At 40.4% G+C, this 17863-nt stretch overlaps 1 protein-coding gene across 1 annotated transcript in view; it reads right to left on the reverse strand.

Moving 5' to 3' along the window:
- LOC118900563 (laminin subunit beta-4-like) overlaps nt 1-16986 on the reverse strand; it is a 95884-nt gene extending 78898 nt beyond the window's left edge. The window contains 9 exon segments of the mRNA XM_036862959.1: nt 1271-1391; nt 2514-2728; nt 2907-2970; nt 4306-4494; nt 5610-5683; nt 8269-8404; nt 11504-11605; nt 11607-11659; nt 16953-16986. Of these exon segments, the coding sequence (XP_036718854.1) occupies nt 1271-1391; nt 2514-2728; nt 2907-2970; nt 4306-4494; nt 5610-5683; nt 8269-8404; nt 11504-11605; nt 11607-11659; nt 16953-16986 (988 nt within the window).
- Between the last annotated feature and the right edge of the window lie 877 nt (nt 16987-17863).

Here is a 17863-nt window from a genome sequence, read left to right on the forward strand (position 1 = left end):
CAAGGTCCCAGGAATGAGCATCCTCAGCATGGAGACTCCACGCTCCATCACCCATTCTCCCCTCCTCTGCTTTCTTCAGCCACCCCGTCTTCTTTCACCAAATACACAAAGGCTTAAAACAGGTGCTTCCAAGGATTTTTCTAGTACTCCGATTCTGCTCATACACTCTCTAAAATGTGTTCCCGAAATGTTTAATATTTCGTTTTGTTTTTTCTTCATCAAGCGAACAAATATAAATCATTTGGGTGACCTAGAAGCCCTAGCATGCAGTATTTTTGTTGTCCTTCAGTAAAGAATACTTTTACTGACTTGGGCTTTGTAAACCTGAATTTTTTACATCATATACTCTGTAGTATGGTACTACCGGATTCTCCAGATCGGATGCTAGAGCTGGGCCCAGCCAGCCTCTGCTTCTCTCGGGCAGAATTGCTGGAAGGGGGGCTGCAGGCTGTTTTCCTCCCATCAGGGGCTCAGCCAGAGTGTCGGAAGGAAAGGCAGTCTGTTTAGAGGGATTTGTGTGTCTTTGTGGTAATGTCTATGCTGTTCATCCCGTTGGGTTTTTCCCTGTAAAGGGCATGATCTCTGGCTGCGCTTTGCTGGGTCTTCTCCACTGTGACACTCATGGATGGGGCTTTTCCATAAAAGCTCATCTGACAACCTCTCCTGTGAATCCTGTTTTCCCCATATTTGGGAAAAGAAACTGGATAACAAGTTTATTTGGAAGTTCATCAAAATTCAGAGGCAGCAAACACATGACAAAAACCCCTCCTATCTTATTAGCCTCAATATTTTATAAAAAATACAATAGCCTGTCCAACCCCATTCGGGACCTCATTTCTCATCTTAGCTGACATATGGTTCAAGGTCACCTTCATTGAGTGTATGATAATTCAGGAAAACAGTGGGGATCTTTGCACCCATTCTAGGGGTCACCACATTCCTGGAGTGGCACCATCCCCACAGATATTACCATTTCATGGCTATGCCTCCCTCTGGAAAGGGGCCACACAACATGCATATTGTCTCATTCTTCAAATTAATGTGAATTTTTGGTGTGAAGGTTTGAGAAGCTGGTGATTTTTCTGTGTGAGATACTGGGAGACATGAGGCTATCACACATTTGGAGCTGGAAGCCACAGGTTCACCACCTGTGCTGCCTGCAGCCCTACAGACACAAACTAAATATTCTCCAAAAGAAGGAAAAACAGAGATCGTGTAAGGAGCTCATATAAGGAAACTCGGTCTATGCTGAGAGCAGAGGTCCACCCACCTCAGCAAGTGCTGTCCAGGGGGCCCACAGCTAGCCACCAAGGAACGTCCTGGAAGAAATCCTTGCACCTCTCACAGTTCGGGCTATCTGTACTGTGCTGACAGATGCACCGACCATGAACCTGAAGGTGTGAGGAACATAAACAGTGTGAACACAGGGCTTATCTTAGAGCTTTGAGGATGCTGGGGTTCTTTAAATGGAAAATGACATACCAGGCCACGGGGTCCCTCTGGGTCTTAGTTTCCCATCTGTTAGTTACAATACCAGCCTTGACTATCTTTTATTATTTGCTTAACTAGCTTTTAAATTTTAAAAAATTTAAGATGTTTAGTGAACACCTAAAATAAATGCTTCTGCATTTCTGAATTCTAATTTCAGGGAACACAGAACACACATTTTGCAGCCTTTGGCAAAATGAGGGCCAGGATGGGGAGTATGTGTGTGCACGTGCGTGTGCGTGTGCACGTGCGTGTGAGTGTATGGGGTGATTTAGGAGCATCAGGGAAAAGAGGGAATTAGAAAACAGAAAGAAACTAGAGAAAGGTATGTGGTTCTCCTGTTTTTTTTTACAAAATGCCCTCCATGTCCACGTTCCCAGGGAAAAGTTCCATTTCCAGTGAAACACAGAGGTGTCTAGGTGGGAAGATGCAATAGCCTCAACATCCAGCCTTGTCTGTTATGACCAATAGTTCAAAACTATTGAGTTAGACACATCCCCAGGACTCTGCACAAAAATACCATTCTTCTACTAAATCACTCTTTTACAATTAGTCCCAGGAATGGAGGAGATCAGCACTGCTTAAGATAGAGTCGTTTGTAGTGTAAGTGTTACTTGGGGTGACCATTTTCAGAGCATCAGATGTCACTCAGACACCTTGGCACTGAGCACAGGCTCTCACATGATGGACCTTCAATATATTTTTGTGAGACAAAGCATGTGAACTTATGGGTCGTCCCTAGCAAATTCTCCATTCCCTAAAAAACCAATAAACAAAAGACAGCAAAACGGACTATCTTGAAATCATAAATTATAAATTCTGCCCATTAGCTGAATGATGCCCACGTGTGGCAGAATCCACAAGAACCTCTGTCCAGAGAACCAAAGGCCCCCAGATGGCCTGACGGGCCAGGTTGAATGAAACAACATTGTTGATCCCCACATACAGAGTCTGATCTACATCCAGCACCAAGACAGTGAAGGGAAGATGGGAGAGCCAACCACGCTTTCAGGTTTGTAACTCACCATTCCCGGAGGGCTGAAAACGTCTCCGCGCACCTTCTGTGTTGGGCCACATTAGCTAGCGTGGCCATTGCGAAAACAGCTTCCCCGAGCCACCATCTCATACAGAGCATAGTAGTATTTATCAAGGGAATCATTTTGCCTCCTTCCAAGCAAAGTACCCCCAAGGGTATGGAGTTTGGTAAAGTTCATCCTCAGGTTTGTTAATGTCACAAGGTCTAGAGAAAGGAAAATAATGAAATTAACGAATCGAAGTGCATTTAGGTTGGATGGGTTCAATGCACCCTGCTCGACTGACATCCCCTTAATGTCCCATAGACATGCAATGACAAGGAATTCCCCTAACGTGAAATTTTAGAAAAGGAGTTGGTGTGAAAAATATAAAGCAATTCATACCCTGGATGTAGGGGCTGTAAGGGTTTTCTATTTCAAAGCTGGGATCCAAAACTTTGAAAACAACCTGTAAAACAAATGTAGGTAAATTTAGAGTATTATACCCCAAAAACATAATTGTTAAATATACTCTTAAAGAAGAGATTCTGACCTCACAAGAAGGCTGAGCCATTGCTTCCCACCTGGTGTAAAATGCAGATTATCATTTGGGTTTGTTTGAGACAAGCTGGGACCCGGGACCCTTTGCTGCAGTGCTTGCACCTGAACACACCTCTCCTCCAGCAACAATACAGAGAAACTGCATGGGACTAAAAAATAACTGCATGCATGCACAGTTGGGGCAAATTCTGGACCCAAAAGATACAAAGAGACCAAAAAACCCAACTGCCACTTTTGAAGAGCCTGGAGCAAAAACAGGGTGTCGGGAGAAAAAGCAGGGTCCTGCGTGTGCCCCCTGCACGCAACACCACCTAAGGGGTGGGCAAAACACCCAAGCCACCCCTCTGGCCTGACCCCTGGACACACCCCTACCCTCACCCCGTATAAGAAACAAGCTTGCCCCCCCTTCAGGGAACGAGCAAGCAGGGGAAACTGTGGTTTGTTCTCGCTCCCCCTGCTGCAGCAGGGACCCCAGTAAAGCCTTGCCTGAATTTCTTGTCTGGTCTCTAGTCAATTTTTATTGATTGGGGAAGGCCAAGAACCCTGGTCGGTAACAGGTTCTCATATGAATAAAAATACCAAGAATGAAAATGAAGGAAGGTTGTTAAACAGTCATTCTGGCTCTTTACGCCCAAGTGGTCCATGTAGACGGAAGTGCTGATACCATTGGTGGAAGGGCTCCTCTGCTGGGTTGGGGTGGAGTGATAGGGTCACTATTCAGTAAGTCATCGTCAATTTGGATCTGGCGGGGGATTCTGGACCTGCCTTCTGCCACCATTCCTTCTAGTCTACCTGATAAGGTCATATCTCCCAAGTACACTCCTACCCCCTGACCCTCTGCCCATCACCAGCTTTGCTCTGAGGAATTTCCTGGCAGATTCCACCTGGGTGGGGACTTAAAGAGCACGAAGCTGAGACAACTAATCCAGGGCTTCCGCCAGCCTCTGTGGTTCCTTTACAAGGGTTAGAAAAAGATGTTCCTTCCTCTGATGCCCAGGCTGCATTTTAGCCCTTGCTTACCTTCAGCATGGCACTCCTCTACAGGATCATTTCTTATTTATAATTTATCTGAATATAAGATGAATTCAGGACTCATTTCAATCCAGACACTTTCATTCTGAAACAACCAGCAGCTCAAGTTCTATTTCAGTAGACACTACCTAAATTGTTTTCATCTCAATTAACCATATTAACAAAAATAGGTTTCACTTATGGCAAAGAAATCCAAGAAAGGAAATGCTACCTCACCACCAGTGGAGGGTTCAATATCCGAATATTTGGAGTCACAAACAAGGTCTTCCACTCCGTGGGCCTGGCCAGATGTGATGTTGGGGAAGGAAGTAGCACGGTCTTTGGCAAAATATCTGAACACTCTCCAGGTGTGTCCATAGTCTGTGGAGCGTTCAACTCACATTGCAGTAGGCCGAAAAGTCTAGGAGAAAAATGAGTTAAACTTGTCATACCTCACAAAAGTTGATTTTATTACCCACTCCAGATTGAATGTTTCCATTTTCAAATTCCATTTTTTAAAACTTTACCTTTAAAAATCTATTCTACCATGAAAACACTGAAATCTCTTTCTAACAAGCGGGTGAGTATTTATGAGCACATGCTTTGCCCCAGAATCGAATTCCACTTTTAAGTTGCTTATGGTTCTGTGAATTATTCGTTGAAGAAAGACAGCATACACATTTTTTAAAAAGCCAGTGTAGCAGATATTTTACAGCAATTTGCATGTGGTTTTTCTTTGCCTAGAATGCTTTTCCTCTGGCAAACTCTTACACATCCTTCAAAATCTACCATGAAGTTTACCGATTCCCCAGAGCCATCTTAGCCATGTCAATGAACCCCCCAGCATTCTAATCATACATCTATTTCTGCACTTGTCACTTGGCATTATAATTTCAAATTTATATATGTATTGTGTGTGTATATATATAATATATATATATATAATATATATATTATATATATATTTGTATCCATGACTAGACTGTGAGCTCTTTGGAGGCAAAGACTGGGTTTTTTTTTTTAATTTTTAAAACATTTAATTTTATATTCCTTTTTTATTACCAAAACCTAGCTCCAGGCTTGACATCAAAATTAGAATTTTGATGAACGATTAAAGAATGACAATAGTACAGGATTTTCTGTGGCATCTAACTAATCTCAGTAAAGAGCCTTTAAATTTTCTTCCTCTTTTGATGACAATTTTTCCCTAAATAATTTCCAGTTCCTGCCCTCTTATGCCGAAAATTATCTTTCTAGTTCTTGTAATCTCTATCAACCCAGGGCTTGGAGGTTTCCCTTTTGCTGTATCTTCCAAGATTTTATTTTATTTTTATTTTTTTGGTTAATCTATATAAGTTATTAATGAGCAGTGGGTTTTTTTTTTGTTTTTCATTCAAGAACAAAAACCCAGATGACAAAGCTTCAGTTGGATTTAAACAGCTTTTTGTTCTCTGCAGGGAAGCAAGGAAGCAAAATTGTAGGTATGCCAAGCATTTGGTAAATAGATAAGGGAACAGCAAGCCTACACATCTGTACCTTAAAGGTCAGAATAAGGTGACTGAACTGAAATAATGCCTCTAGATCCAGTCTGATGCTGACATGACCAAGACCTAAAGGAAAATCCAGAAAGAAGAAAATCAGTGATTTTGAGAGACCCCTGTTTATCACGCTAACCCCTCATTGTGGCTTGTCTGTAATGAAACCCTTTGAAATCTCATGGCTGGTGATCAACACTCTTGCCTACTCTGTTGGAGTGGTTTCCTAAGCCACCCATGCCCAGGAGAAGGTCCACGTGAGGGTAATACCCGTTTTCCCTTGACTGTGCCCACATCCGCCTTTTGGTGGCAATGTACACGGCCACTGTGTGGCAGCGTTACATACCGCCAAGGGAGTTCCCGGACATTCCCTAGAGGTGGAAAGAGAGGGCTCATTTTCTTGACCTCAAATCTTGACTCGACATAAGCTAGCAGGCACAGCATGGCAAACACCCAGACACCCTTTCCTTCCAACAGCTGCAAACAAGCATTTGAACTAGTTGTACTGTCACTTAGCAGAAAACCCAGCTTGGATTATTTCCCTGGGACTGAGGGTCTGTGGGCTCCTCTGTGGCCACCAACCATGTCCTTGTTCAATGGATGACATACAAAGACAACCTCATATTATGCTTCCCCTAAATGAGCCTATATATTATGACGATTCCCACACTTCCTTCTCATGGTCTAGGATCTCCTAAGGGAGATATATTTAGGTGTCCGAACAGAGGGATTGTAGCCCAAAGCATCCTGGCCAGGACTTTGCACTGAGATAGCTGCCATCCAGCTCTAGCATGGACATAGAGGATCAACCCCAATCCAGACGTGACAGAAGCCACTCTCGAGTGGAACTGTCCAATGGGAATATGAGTCCTATGTGTCATTTAAAATTTTCTAGCAGCCACATTTTAAAGTAAAAAGAAGCAGGAGAAATTATTTATGCTTATTATAAATAAATATAATAAATAATACTTTATATTTATTATATTTATTAAATTATTTATAATATTATATATAATGTATTGAATATTACTTATATATGTCATACATGATATATAATATATTGTATTTTTTATCATATATATTATTTATAATGTCATATATGATATATATAATATACTTAACCCAATATATGAAAAATATTCTCATTTCAATATGTAATCAACATCTGAAAAATTAGTAGCGCTTTATTACACATATATTTTTTTCTAAACTCAGTCTTAGAAATCCGGGGTGTTTTTACACTCACAGTACATCTCAATTTGGTTTTGCCATGTTTTGCGTGCTCAGGAGCCATGTGTGGAGCTACAGTATTGGACAGTCTAGTTCCAGAGAACAGCGGCTGCACCGTGGTGAACTGGGGAGCAGCTTAGCATTCTAGAGTGAATGGCTTGGGGAAGGATTCGCTGCCGAGAGAGCAGCCATGCTCCAGGCTCTGGGTCAAGGGCTCCTAGCTCTTTCTGGAAGGGACATCTCCTGTCCCCTGTCTAAAGTTCTTGGTTGAGAACCCATCTTCTGTGTAGTCAGCTTTGACCGAAGGGCATTCCTTCTGTAAGGAGACGTGGAACGAATGCTGGACATGTGGGTCAAAGCAGCTGTGAAGTAAAAATGGCCACATCCGTCAATGTGGTAAAAACCACCAACATTCACTAAGGAGAGGCCAGTGACAGACCAATCATTAGGATCCAAAATGAACCAGCATTTAATAGACACCAGTCATGTCCCTGTCCAATGGGTGACATAGAAAACCAGCCTCGTATGATGCTTGCCCTAAATGATCTTACCTATTATGATTATTCCCACACTCCCCTCTCATGGCCTAGGATCCCCGAAGGGAATTATGTTTAGGCGTCTGAACAGAATAGAGGAACTGTAGCCCAAAGTGCAACATACAGAGATGTGGCAATGGAGTCCTTTTCTGGGTTAAGTGTTCCAGACCAGTGTTGAAGAGGGCCCATCGTTTAATATAGCCCAACCAGCTGCATTAAACACATAAGGCCCAAGACTGGGGTTGGAAACAAGAATTCCCCAATCAGGTCCAAACTTAGAGTGGTGTCTAGGAAATAAGGACGGTCAGGGCCAGTGTGAGGTTCAGTATCACAATTATTCATGAACAGGGAAGGGCATCAATCCAGGAAGGAAAGAACTGCAGTGAGTAGCCAACTCTCCTTTCAATTCAATTTTTATATTAAAATTTTTGGCTTACAGTAAGAAATAAAATGTCCTTTCTCTTTTTCCCTTCAGGAGTTGAAAAAGGAAAAAGCACATGGTATTCACTTTCAGACTTCCCCTTCGTTATTATTTCTGTTTACAGCAGTGTGTTTTGTATAAGTCTTAATTTACCAACACCTCGTAACTTCTTTTTTTTTTTTTTTTTTTTTAACAAAGAACAAGAGGATGCAGAGCTATGTTCTTTCCCACCACGGAAAAAGTGAAACATTCTGAGTTATGTGCTTAAAAAATACTTCGATTTCTCAAGAGGAAAATAATCTTTCTTAAAATGAAAATTAAATTTTGTTTTTATACAGGGTTTTACATTCTCAGTGGATACTATTCCATTTCAATATAACTCCTTGTTGTGATAGTGCCAAAATCATACAGACTGAAAGATGCCTTACTAAAAATTTGAAGAAATAAAAAACTGGAAAGGAACTTAATCATACCGTTTTCTGATTGCCACCATTTCTTTTCTCCATCTGCTTCAAAACTTGGGATTACATTCTCAGTGGTGTGGCTGTTGGGTTGGGCGTGCGGATCATATGGAAATCTGGAGTCACAGATGAAGCACTTTTGTTCCTCCTGGAAAACACATCATTAAAATTAAAAATAAAGAATCATCATTACTTATTGTTGATATGAATTAAAAACAAGCTGTACTTACTATATTTGTCATTCAGTCTGGCTAAAAATAGAAAGCAGAGGAAGTAACAAGACATCGATTTTTTCCATTAATAGGTGCTTAACTACAAAAACAAACAAAATTAAGATGTGGCCTAGAAATTTTATAAATTTAAACAGTTGGGACAAAAATGCAAATTTATGTAGAACTAATAATTTTTCTCATACAAGGGGCAGAGGAACTGGAGGTTATTTTAAACTATAGAAAAATAATTAGGATATACTATTGAGTTGGAATGACTCTCTTTAGCCAAAAAAAGAATAATTAGGGACTTCCCTGGTGGCACAATGGTTAAGAACCCGCCTGTCAATGCAGGGGACATGGGTTTGAGCTCTGGTCTGGGAAAATCCCACATGCCACGGAGCAACTAAGCCTGTGTCCCACAACTACTGAGCCTGTGCTCTAGAGCCCGCGAACCACAACTACTGAGCCTGTGTGCCACAACTACTGAAGCCCGCAGGCCTAGAGCCTGAGCTCTGCAACAAGAGAAGCCACCGCAATGAGAAGCCCACGCACCGCAATGAAGAGTAGCCCCTGCTCACCGCAACTAGAGAAAGCCCATGTGCAGCAAGGAAGACCCAACGCAGCCAACAATAAATTTAAAAAAATAAAATTCAAATAGCTATATAAAAAAAAAGAATTAGTAAGAAATTAATGAAATAATTGGCTGGTAGTTTATCTGCAACCATCATCCTTTCCCTCTCAGACAGTATTTTTGGCATAAAAGCTTCCAGGGCCAAAATGTTTACATCACACATGTGGATTTTATAAAAGATTTTCATTAAACTCACAACAGAGAGACCCACCCTCTTGTCTTACAGACTAGAAGGTTTTAGTTAATTGGAACTAGTTTTGCTTGGGATGGATTTTCAAAGATTTTAACAGTCAAGATTGGCCTTCGAGTTTGCTTAATTTAATGCATCCACTTGCAGCTATACTTACTTAAAACTCCTGGGGAAAACTCCCAAGATTTCCAAAGGACTGCCAATGGCCTGCACGGTTGTTCCTGGCTAATATTTGCAGGACTCTGGAGGAGCATTTTTGCAAAGCTTCCAGGAAGCAGGAGCTATTTCTTACAGTCCTCCATATTGGAAATTGCCTGCAACAGCAAATGTGCTGGTAGGTATTCAGCGAATGTTTGATTTTATGTTTGACCCATGGCTTACAAGGGCCTACACGATCTGACTGGGCCCACCTCTTTTGTAGAACAAATGCATGATGATTTTAATGACTGTTTCAGCTAGAGTCTGTCAAAGTAAACCAGCCTTTCAAGAGATCTATAAAATCTTTTTAGAATCATGGGCCACCATAAGCCTTATACTTGAAGAAAACCAAAATGCCCTTTGGAAATTAAGGACCGATATAAGCAACATCAGTTCTGCCTATAGGGAGGTTTGCCCCAGATCTGTCCTAAAAGAGTAGCAGGAGCCCTGTGATTCCACTACAAGGTGTCAAGACTTCATTCCAGTAATACTATGAAAATTATTGTGGAAAATGTTTAACTTCAAGGGCCATTTTGATTGTGGGCCTTTTTTTTTTTTTCTGTAAACATTTTAGAAGCACAATCTTTGATGGAAATGGCTACAGAGGATGCTTAGTTGTGGCAACTAGATATGGGAGGTCTGACTTGGGTAGCACTCTGAGTCAATGTTGACTTGAAGATTCGGAAGAGAATGTTTCACTTGATAGCTCTTTGCTAGACAATTGATGAAAAAAACTTATCCTACATGCCAGGCAAATGTTTACGTAACTAGTACTTGTGGTCCCACCTGCAATACTTTGTCAGCAGAAGATATTTTGAGATTTTTTTTCCAGTTTGAAGATGAAGATTTCTGTGATAACCTAGACCAAAGAAGCTCTGCAGTTTGACTTACTTCTATTTTTGGTGTAACTTTGCAACATAGGAAAATCGATTTCTAATTATCATCAGAGTATATTGGCTCATGACAACTTAAGCAAATGCCAATAGTAGAAGGACAAGAGGGGTGATGCCAGTGTTGGAAAGTTTCTAGTATTAAAGTTGGGAACCACTTCTTTGTCCAGAGGACCTGGACTTCAGGAAGTTACCTGAAGGACCTTCCATCCCACCTGACCTAAAATTGAGCAAAACTATAGTGTCATTTCCTTGCACATGTAGAGGATTTGCTTTCGTATACAAGTACTTCCCAAACTTAGACCAGGGCTCAACATTCAGGTATTGTCTCCACTTATTTATAATCATCTTCTTTTTACTAGAAACCAATGAGAATACAAAGCCTTTCCCAGAGCCTCTGGGAGTTGCCTTAAACGAACAATACATGGAAAAGCCTGGGCCACTAACATTAGGCTTACATCCAACTTCCTTCCTGAACATCCTCTCAGTTAAGGGGTTGACGTAATTGCCTTGGGCTTTTCAGCAGGTATGATACTCAGATGACCTTGGATGCTTGTTTCAGAGCACAGGGAAGAAAAAAAAAAAGCAACTGGTCCTTTCATAAAACTGGTCTTTAAGAAAAAAAGGCACAAAAATATGTTCACATCGGGATTTGACAGTCTCTAGACAAGACAATTTCCAAGTAGCATGGAATTGTAGACAATTCCAAGTCTGCCCCAGCTCCATCTCTACCTGAAGCAGGGCAGTGAGAACTCATGTTCAGCATAATAGCCTTGCGGCCCTGAGGGATCTTCCATCTTCACCCAACTAGTCAATTAAGTCCACTCCACGAGAGTCACTAAGGCAGCCAAGCAGAACAGTATATTGTACAGTATTCCCTTCAAAGACTGAATCGAAAAAGGCTTTTCTGTCTAACTCTAAAGGTAACAAGAAATAGATGAAGCCCATTTTCCTTTTTCTCTGATCAGGGAAGGTTTCCCGGATGTTGAATTGAATCACTTGTGTCTCTGATGATTGGGAAAGCGTGCTGTCTCCTTTTTACTGTTGTCTCGACGGCCCTAGATGTACTTGGAAAAATCTACATCATTGACTAAATCATGTCCCAACAAGTAAAGAATCAACCCACCTTAAGGTAGCTGAGGATGCAGTATTTCTGAGCCCCGCCGAGCCCGCAAGTAGAAGCGGAGAGCTGCGCGCTGCGACCCACCAGTAGATTGCCGGTGGGGGGGGCGACAGGTACCTCTGTTGCATTCATCTTGAGCTTCCATGTAACTGAGCAACCCTTGATCATGACAAACAGGACAGAGGAGGCAGTCTAAGGGTAGCAGAAGGCTTAGAGAAGCAACTGGTTAAGTGGGAGAGTTAACAGTCCGTGTATTTTTAATACTAGTTCTGTGATTATTAAGATCCTGGTGGTGGATGCTGTTGGCACCCTCAGCCTGATGGAAATCTCTTAGCCTGGGAGGTTATGACATCTGTGCTCATGTCCCCACCTGGCCCAGCTGGTAGCCAGTGACTGATGGATACATATTTCCCAGTCATTGCCTCAGGCTGGGATCCACTCTGTGGTGCAATTTATGCTCAGAAGTTCTCCTGGGAGGAGGTTGAAGCCAGACTCCTGATGGGACCCCATCCTGCCTCCACCCCCCTCACTCTCCCTCCTCAGAGCACTCCCTCAATAAATCACTTGCACACAAATCCTTGTCTCAGGCTCTGCTTCTGGGAGACCTGATCTGAGACAGCCTCCATTCGCTGGGAATTCTCTACGTGTCATTTTAGGGCAAATAACAAAGACGAATGCATAGACATGAGGAAGGAGAATCCTAATCCTGCCTCTTATACCTGCTGTTCAAACATGGAGAAAATCAACTGGAGAATTTAAGAATTCCTTGGGAAATAACTTTCTCTTAAAATATATAAATTCAACTGACCCCTTTATAACCTGAATTGCTGGGTTCAGATACACCATGGACCAAATCATACCCCTTTGGGATAAAGGATGGGACAGGTGGGAGTTTCAGCCTGTATAGTACACTTAGCCGTTGGTACCTGCTGTCCAACAGACCTGTCATGAAGTTTTCGGTCACAGGTGAGCTAGAGCATTAAAGGGCAGCTCTATCTCAACTGTCACCTCAGTTCTTTACTTTTCACGTGTAGCCTCTGAGATAGTATCTTTAAATCTTGGTTTAAAAATGATTTTTAAAGTTCTGTTTGTTTTAAAATGTTAAATTCTGAGTTAAGATAACTGTTAAATCTTTATATGTGAATGTGGGGTGGGTACGGTAATCCAAGCTATTTCCTGCCTGCGTGGATTGTCTGCAGGGTTTACTCCATTATGTTAAAGTTACACACTTGAATTGACAACAAGTGCATGATCAGTAAAAAGAAAAATTGGTAAATTGGACCTCATCAAAATTAAAAACTTTGTGAAGAGGTAAAAAGGCAAGCTACAGACTGGGAGAATATAATTACGAATCACATATCTGACAAAGCTCTTGATCTAGAGTATATAAAGGGCTCTCAAAACTCAACATTAAAAAACCAATCCAAGTAGAAAATGGCAAGAAGCATGAATAGATATTTCACTGTAGGAGATAGACCGATAGCAAGTAAGCACCTGAGAAGATGTTCAACATCATTAGCCATTAGGGAGACGCAAATCAAAACCACAATAGCACTATATACCTATCAGAATGGCTAAATAAAAAATAGTAATAACTCCAGCTGCTGGAGAGGATGTGGAAAACTGGATTACTCATACACTGCTGGTAGGAATGTAAAATGGAACAGCCACTCTGGGAAAAAGTATGGTAGTTTCTTATAAAGCTAAGCATGTGCTTATCATACAACCTAGCAATTACACTCTTAGGTAATTATCCCAGAGAAATTAAAGTATCTTTTCACAAAAATCTGTATAGCATCTCTATAATGGCCCCAAACTGGAAACAACCCAGATGTCCTTCAATGGGTGAATGGTTAAGTAAAATGTGGTCTATCCATACCATGGGATAGTACTCAGCAATAAAAAGGAGGGAGTCGTTGATACATGCAACACTATGGATGGATCTTCAAGGAATGATGCTGAGTAAACAAAGCCAATCTTAAAAGGTTATGTACTACATAATTCCATTTCTTGAATGACACAATTCTAGAGCTGGAAAACAGATTCATAGTGGCCAGGGGTGAGGGAGGCTGGGAGAGGGGAGAGGTGGGTGTGGATATAAAAGAGTATTACTGGGGATCCTGGAGGTGATGGAACTGTTCCGTATCTTAACTGTGGTATGGTCTCATGAATCTATACATGTGATAAAACTGCATAGAATTAAATACACACACACACAAACACACAAACAAGAGCATGTAAAACTGCGGAAATCTGAATAAGGTTAATGGATTATTTCAATGTCAGTTTCCTGGCTGTAATATTGTATTGTAGTTACACAAGATGCTACCATTGGGGGAAATTGAGGGAAATGGGATCTCTCTGTATTATTTCTTACAACTGCATGAGAACTTGCAATGACCTCAAAACAAAAAATTAAAAAAAAACAACAACAACAAACAACTCTCTCCCCCTTCAAAATCACCCCATCAGCCTCTGGATGGTGAATCATGTAAATCCCACACTCTAAAATAATACACACAGGACAGGTTCCAGCTGCTCCTATATACTTTTCCCTTGAGACATGAAAATGTATGCCAAGTCCTGATTTCAGCAAACAGGGGTGGGAGGGATGGGCCTAAAAGGAAAAATAATTACCATACTGTGGAATAAGCTTGGTTTCTCCTCAGGTTTTTCTTATGGTAAAAATATAAAGAATCTTCTTCATGGACTTGTTTTGAATTTAATGGATTGCTTTCCTTCAAGCTGGCCTCCAAAAATACAGCTTATTGAAAAATAATGTTCTTTCTCTTGTGTACACATTTCCCACATCTATTCTGTTAATATGGTCATTTTGTGATTATTATTAGGTGTTAAACATATATAGATCACGGTTCTATAGCTAAGAATATGATCCATAATGTCTCCTTCCCCACAGGTTACCAAAAGTCAGTTTGAATGGGGAATTTTCCACCTTCCATCTCATTGCAAAGATTATTATACTAAAACAGAGCACAATATTTCTTTCTCTTTCTTTGAGATGTGGTTAGGCCCCTGACACACTTTATTTCATTATATAATAGATGATCCTAGCTTGGTTAACCTGGATGTTTCTTTTTATTCACCCAACAATCCAAATCCAGATCTCCTTTTATTTCCTAGAACTGGCATCTAGGATAAATAACTAACCTAAAGTTTGGACTTCAATAGACAGAGGCTTTTTCAAAAAGGGCAGGTATAAAATCTCTGCTAATGCTACGTGTGCATTAGCTAAGATTCCCCTTCCAGGGCTTTATTCTTTTAGACAAGTTCCATCCTGAATTCTTTTATTGGAATTGTTGCCTTAGAGATTGAACATGTTTTTAGAAACTGACTTGGCCAAACATGTTTTAATCAAACATGTACTTTACAGAAATAAAAGTATTCCAGGACTTTGGGAAATTGAACTATTATTCATGTAATTTTCTACCAGCAAATATGAACTTCTGGTCTAAAATTCTTGGCAGAAAGTGGCAAAAAACATTAAGTAGTTAAATCTTCATGCCTGAACGTAGATAGACGTAGCAATATCCTTCCTGGATTAAAGCTTTCAACTGCTGAGTTATTACATGAGCAATAGGTTGGAATTGATTTCGAGAATAATGTTTCTGTCTTTAGAAAATCAATGTATTGCTCAAAAATGACATAAAACTTGGCGATAGGATCTTATTAAAAATGAATTTAGGAAAGCTGGTCATTTAAAGAAAATATACAGTAAATTTTCGGTAAAGTCAGTCATTTTATAGATACAACCATTATTATATGATCTCTCAGTAATTTTGGATATTGTTATAATTTTCTTAAACACATGTTATGTTTTCATCTAGTTTAGATTTCACTTCAGAGTTTAGAGGCTATAAACACACACAACCATTTATGTACTCACACACATTATTTACTATGAGTGATCAAACGTGCAAAGGATGCACGTTGGATAAGATTTGCACTTTGTATACAGTTCCTCAAACCTGGGGCCAATTTTATGATCCTTTCTCTTTATCTTCCTTAGTTATAATACAAGACAGAGGGTTTAAATAGGTTTCAGTATTTATATAAATGCCTATGGTCGAACTATAAACCAGAAAATGCCCATGCAGCTGAGGTGGGTCTAACCTGGTTGGTAGTTTGACGACAGGCTACCTTAGAGATTTGGGTTAGAGCAGGTCAAGCTTAGGTTTAGAAACCTAGGATCTGTTGCAGGAAGGCCTTTTCTGCCCAAGCTAATTTAGTTTTGAAGGTTTTCCCTCCAGAGAGAAGGGTCTCCTGATTGAGGAGGCCTCACTGAGGCTCTGTGGTGTGGTTTAGAACTTTGGCAAGGTGTAAGTTATCCTACGGAGAGGCCTGGAAAAGATACCATGATTGGTTGCTTCTGATTCTGAATACTGTTTTAGTCCCAAAGAGAACATCCAAAGAAGATATAGATGGGGACTTCCCTGGCCGTCCTGTGGTCGGGACTACGCGCTTCTGCTTCAGTGGGTGCGGGTTCGATCCCCGGTCAGGGAACTAAGATCCCGCATGCTGCAGAGCGTGGCCAAAACAAACAAAACAAAAAACAAAAAACAAAAAACAAAGCAGATGTAGACAAGACCAACTCTTCTCTGACTCTTTGAGACCAGATCTAAGCTTCCTAGTCCTGGGGGGGAAACGCAGTACAGTGAGTCTCCACTTCCACTGGCTGGCTTGTGGCTTGTCTCTGAGGCAGAAATTTTTCAACAAAGAACAAATGAGCATTTACCATCTAAAGCTGTTCTTCTTTGCTCCATGACCAGCCAAGCTAACTGAGAATTTGCCTCAGGGTTTGGGAGTTGCCACATTAAAAGAGGAGATTCTTAAAGTCTACTGCCATGAAGAAATTCAGCAGGAATATTTGAAGAGAAGGTTCTAAGCAATTTAGTTAGTACTCACCCAAAGCAGGGCTGTTATAGATACAGAAAAGCAGGATCAAAGAGAGTAATTGTTGGAAAAATCTTCTCTATGACTAATGTAAATGATTCTCAGCTTATTAAAGACAGCCCGGTCATGGAGAATTTGGCCTTTTAGTTCTGAGCTGCAGCTTACTCAGAAGACGGAATTTTGCCTATAAATTCTTTATGAGACCTCATCACTGGGATAAGTGCTACATTCAAAGCAGAGCTATTTTTAAAAATTAAAATGCATTGTATGTGTAAATTAAGAATCTGAAAGTAGTTTGCTTTTTTTAGTGTCTTATTTATCTGCTGCTAATACTCCATTAAAGAGTGACAGAAATAGCTATGGGTGGATAATGGCCATGTTTGAATGGAACTTTCTAGTTGTTGACACAATTATACAACAGAAGAGCCATGCGAATATGTGTTAGTATAGAAAAAAGAGGTGGATATGTTTAAAACCTATCTCCACTAAATATTTTAGAACAATTCAATACAAGCAGAAAATGTATTTTGATAATACTCACCAAGGTGCAAAAAACAGGTCAGTTGAAATTGCATTCCTTGCAAGGATTCTTCAATATATGCAAATCAATCTACATGATACAGCATATTAAGAAACTGACAGAGAAAAACCATGTGATCATCTCAATAGATGCAGAGAAAGCTTTCAACAAAATTCAACACCCATTTATGATAAAAACCCTCCAGAAAGTAGGCATAGAGGGAACTTTCCTCAACATAATAAAGGCCACATATGACAAACCCACAGCCAACATCGTCCTCAATGGTGAAAAACTGAAACCATTTCTGCTAAGATCAGGAACAAGACAAGGTTGCCCACTCTCACCACTATTATTCAACATAGTTTTGGAAGTGTTAGCCACAGCAATCAGAGAAGAAAAAGAAATAAAAGGAATCCAAATCAGAAAAGAAGAAGTAAGCTGTCACTGTTTGCAGATGACATGATACTATACATAGAGAATCCCAAAGATGCTACCAGAAAACTACTAGAGCTAATCAATGAATTTGGTAAAGTAGCAGGATACAATATTAACACACAGAAATCTCTTGCATTCCTATACACTAATGATGAAAAATGTGAAAGTGAAATTGAGAAAACACTCCCATTTACCATTGCAACAAAAAGAATAAAATACCTAGTAATAAACCTACCTAAGGAGACAAAAGACCTGTATGCAGAAAATTATAAGACACTGATGAAAGAATTTAAAGATGATACAAATAGATGGAGAGATATACCATGTTCTTGGAAGAATCAATATTGTGAAAATGGCTCTACTACCCAAAGCAATCTACAGATTCAATGCAATCCCTATCAAACTACCAATGGCATTTTTCACAGAACTAGAACAAAAAATTTCACAATTTGTATGAAAACACAAAAGACCCCGAATAGCCAAAGCAATCTTGAGAA

Source organism: Balaenoptera musculus, chromosome 9, assembly GCF_009873245.2.
Source record: "Balaenoptera musculus isolate JJ_BM4_2016_0621 chromosome 9, mBalMus1.pri.v3, whole genome shotgun sequence".
NCBI classification, from domain to species: domain Eukaryota; kingdom Metazoa; phylum Chordata; class Mammalia; order Artiodactyla; family Balaenopteridae; genus Balaenoptera; species Balaenoptera musculus.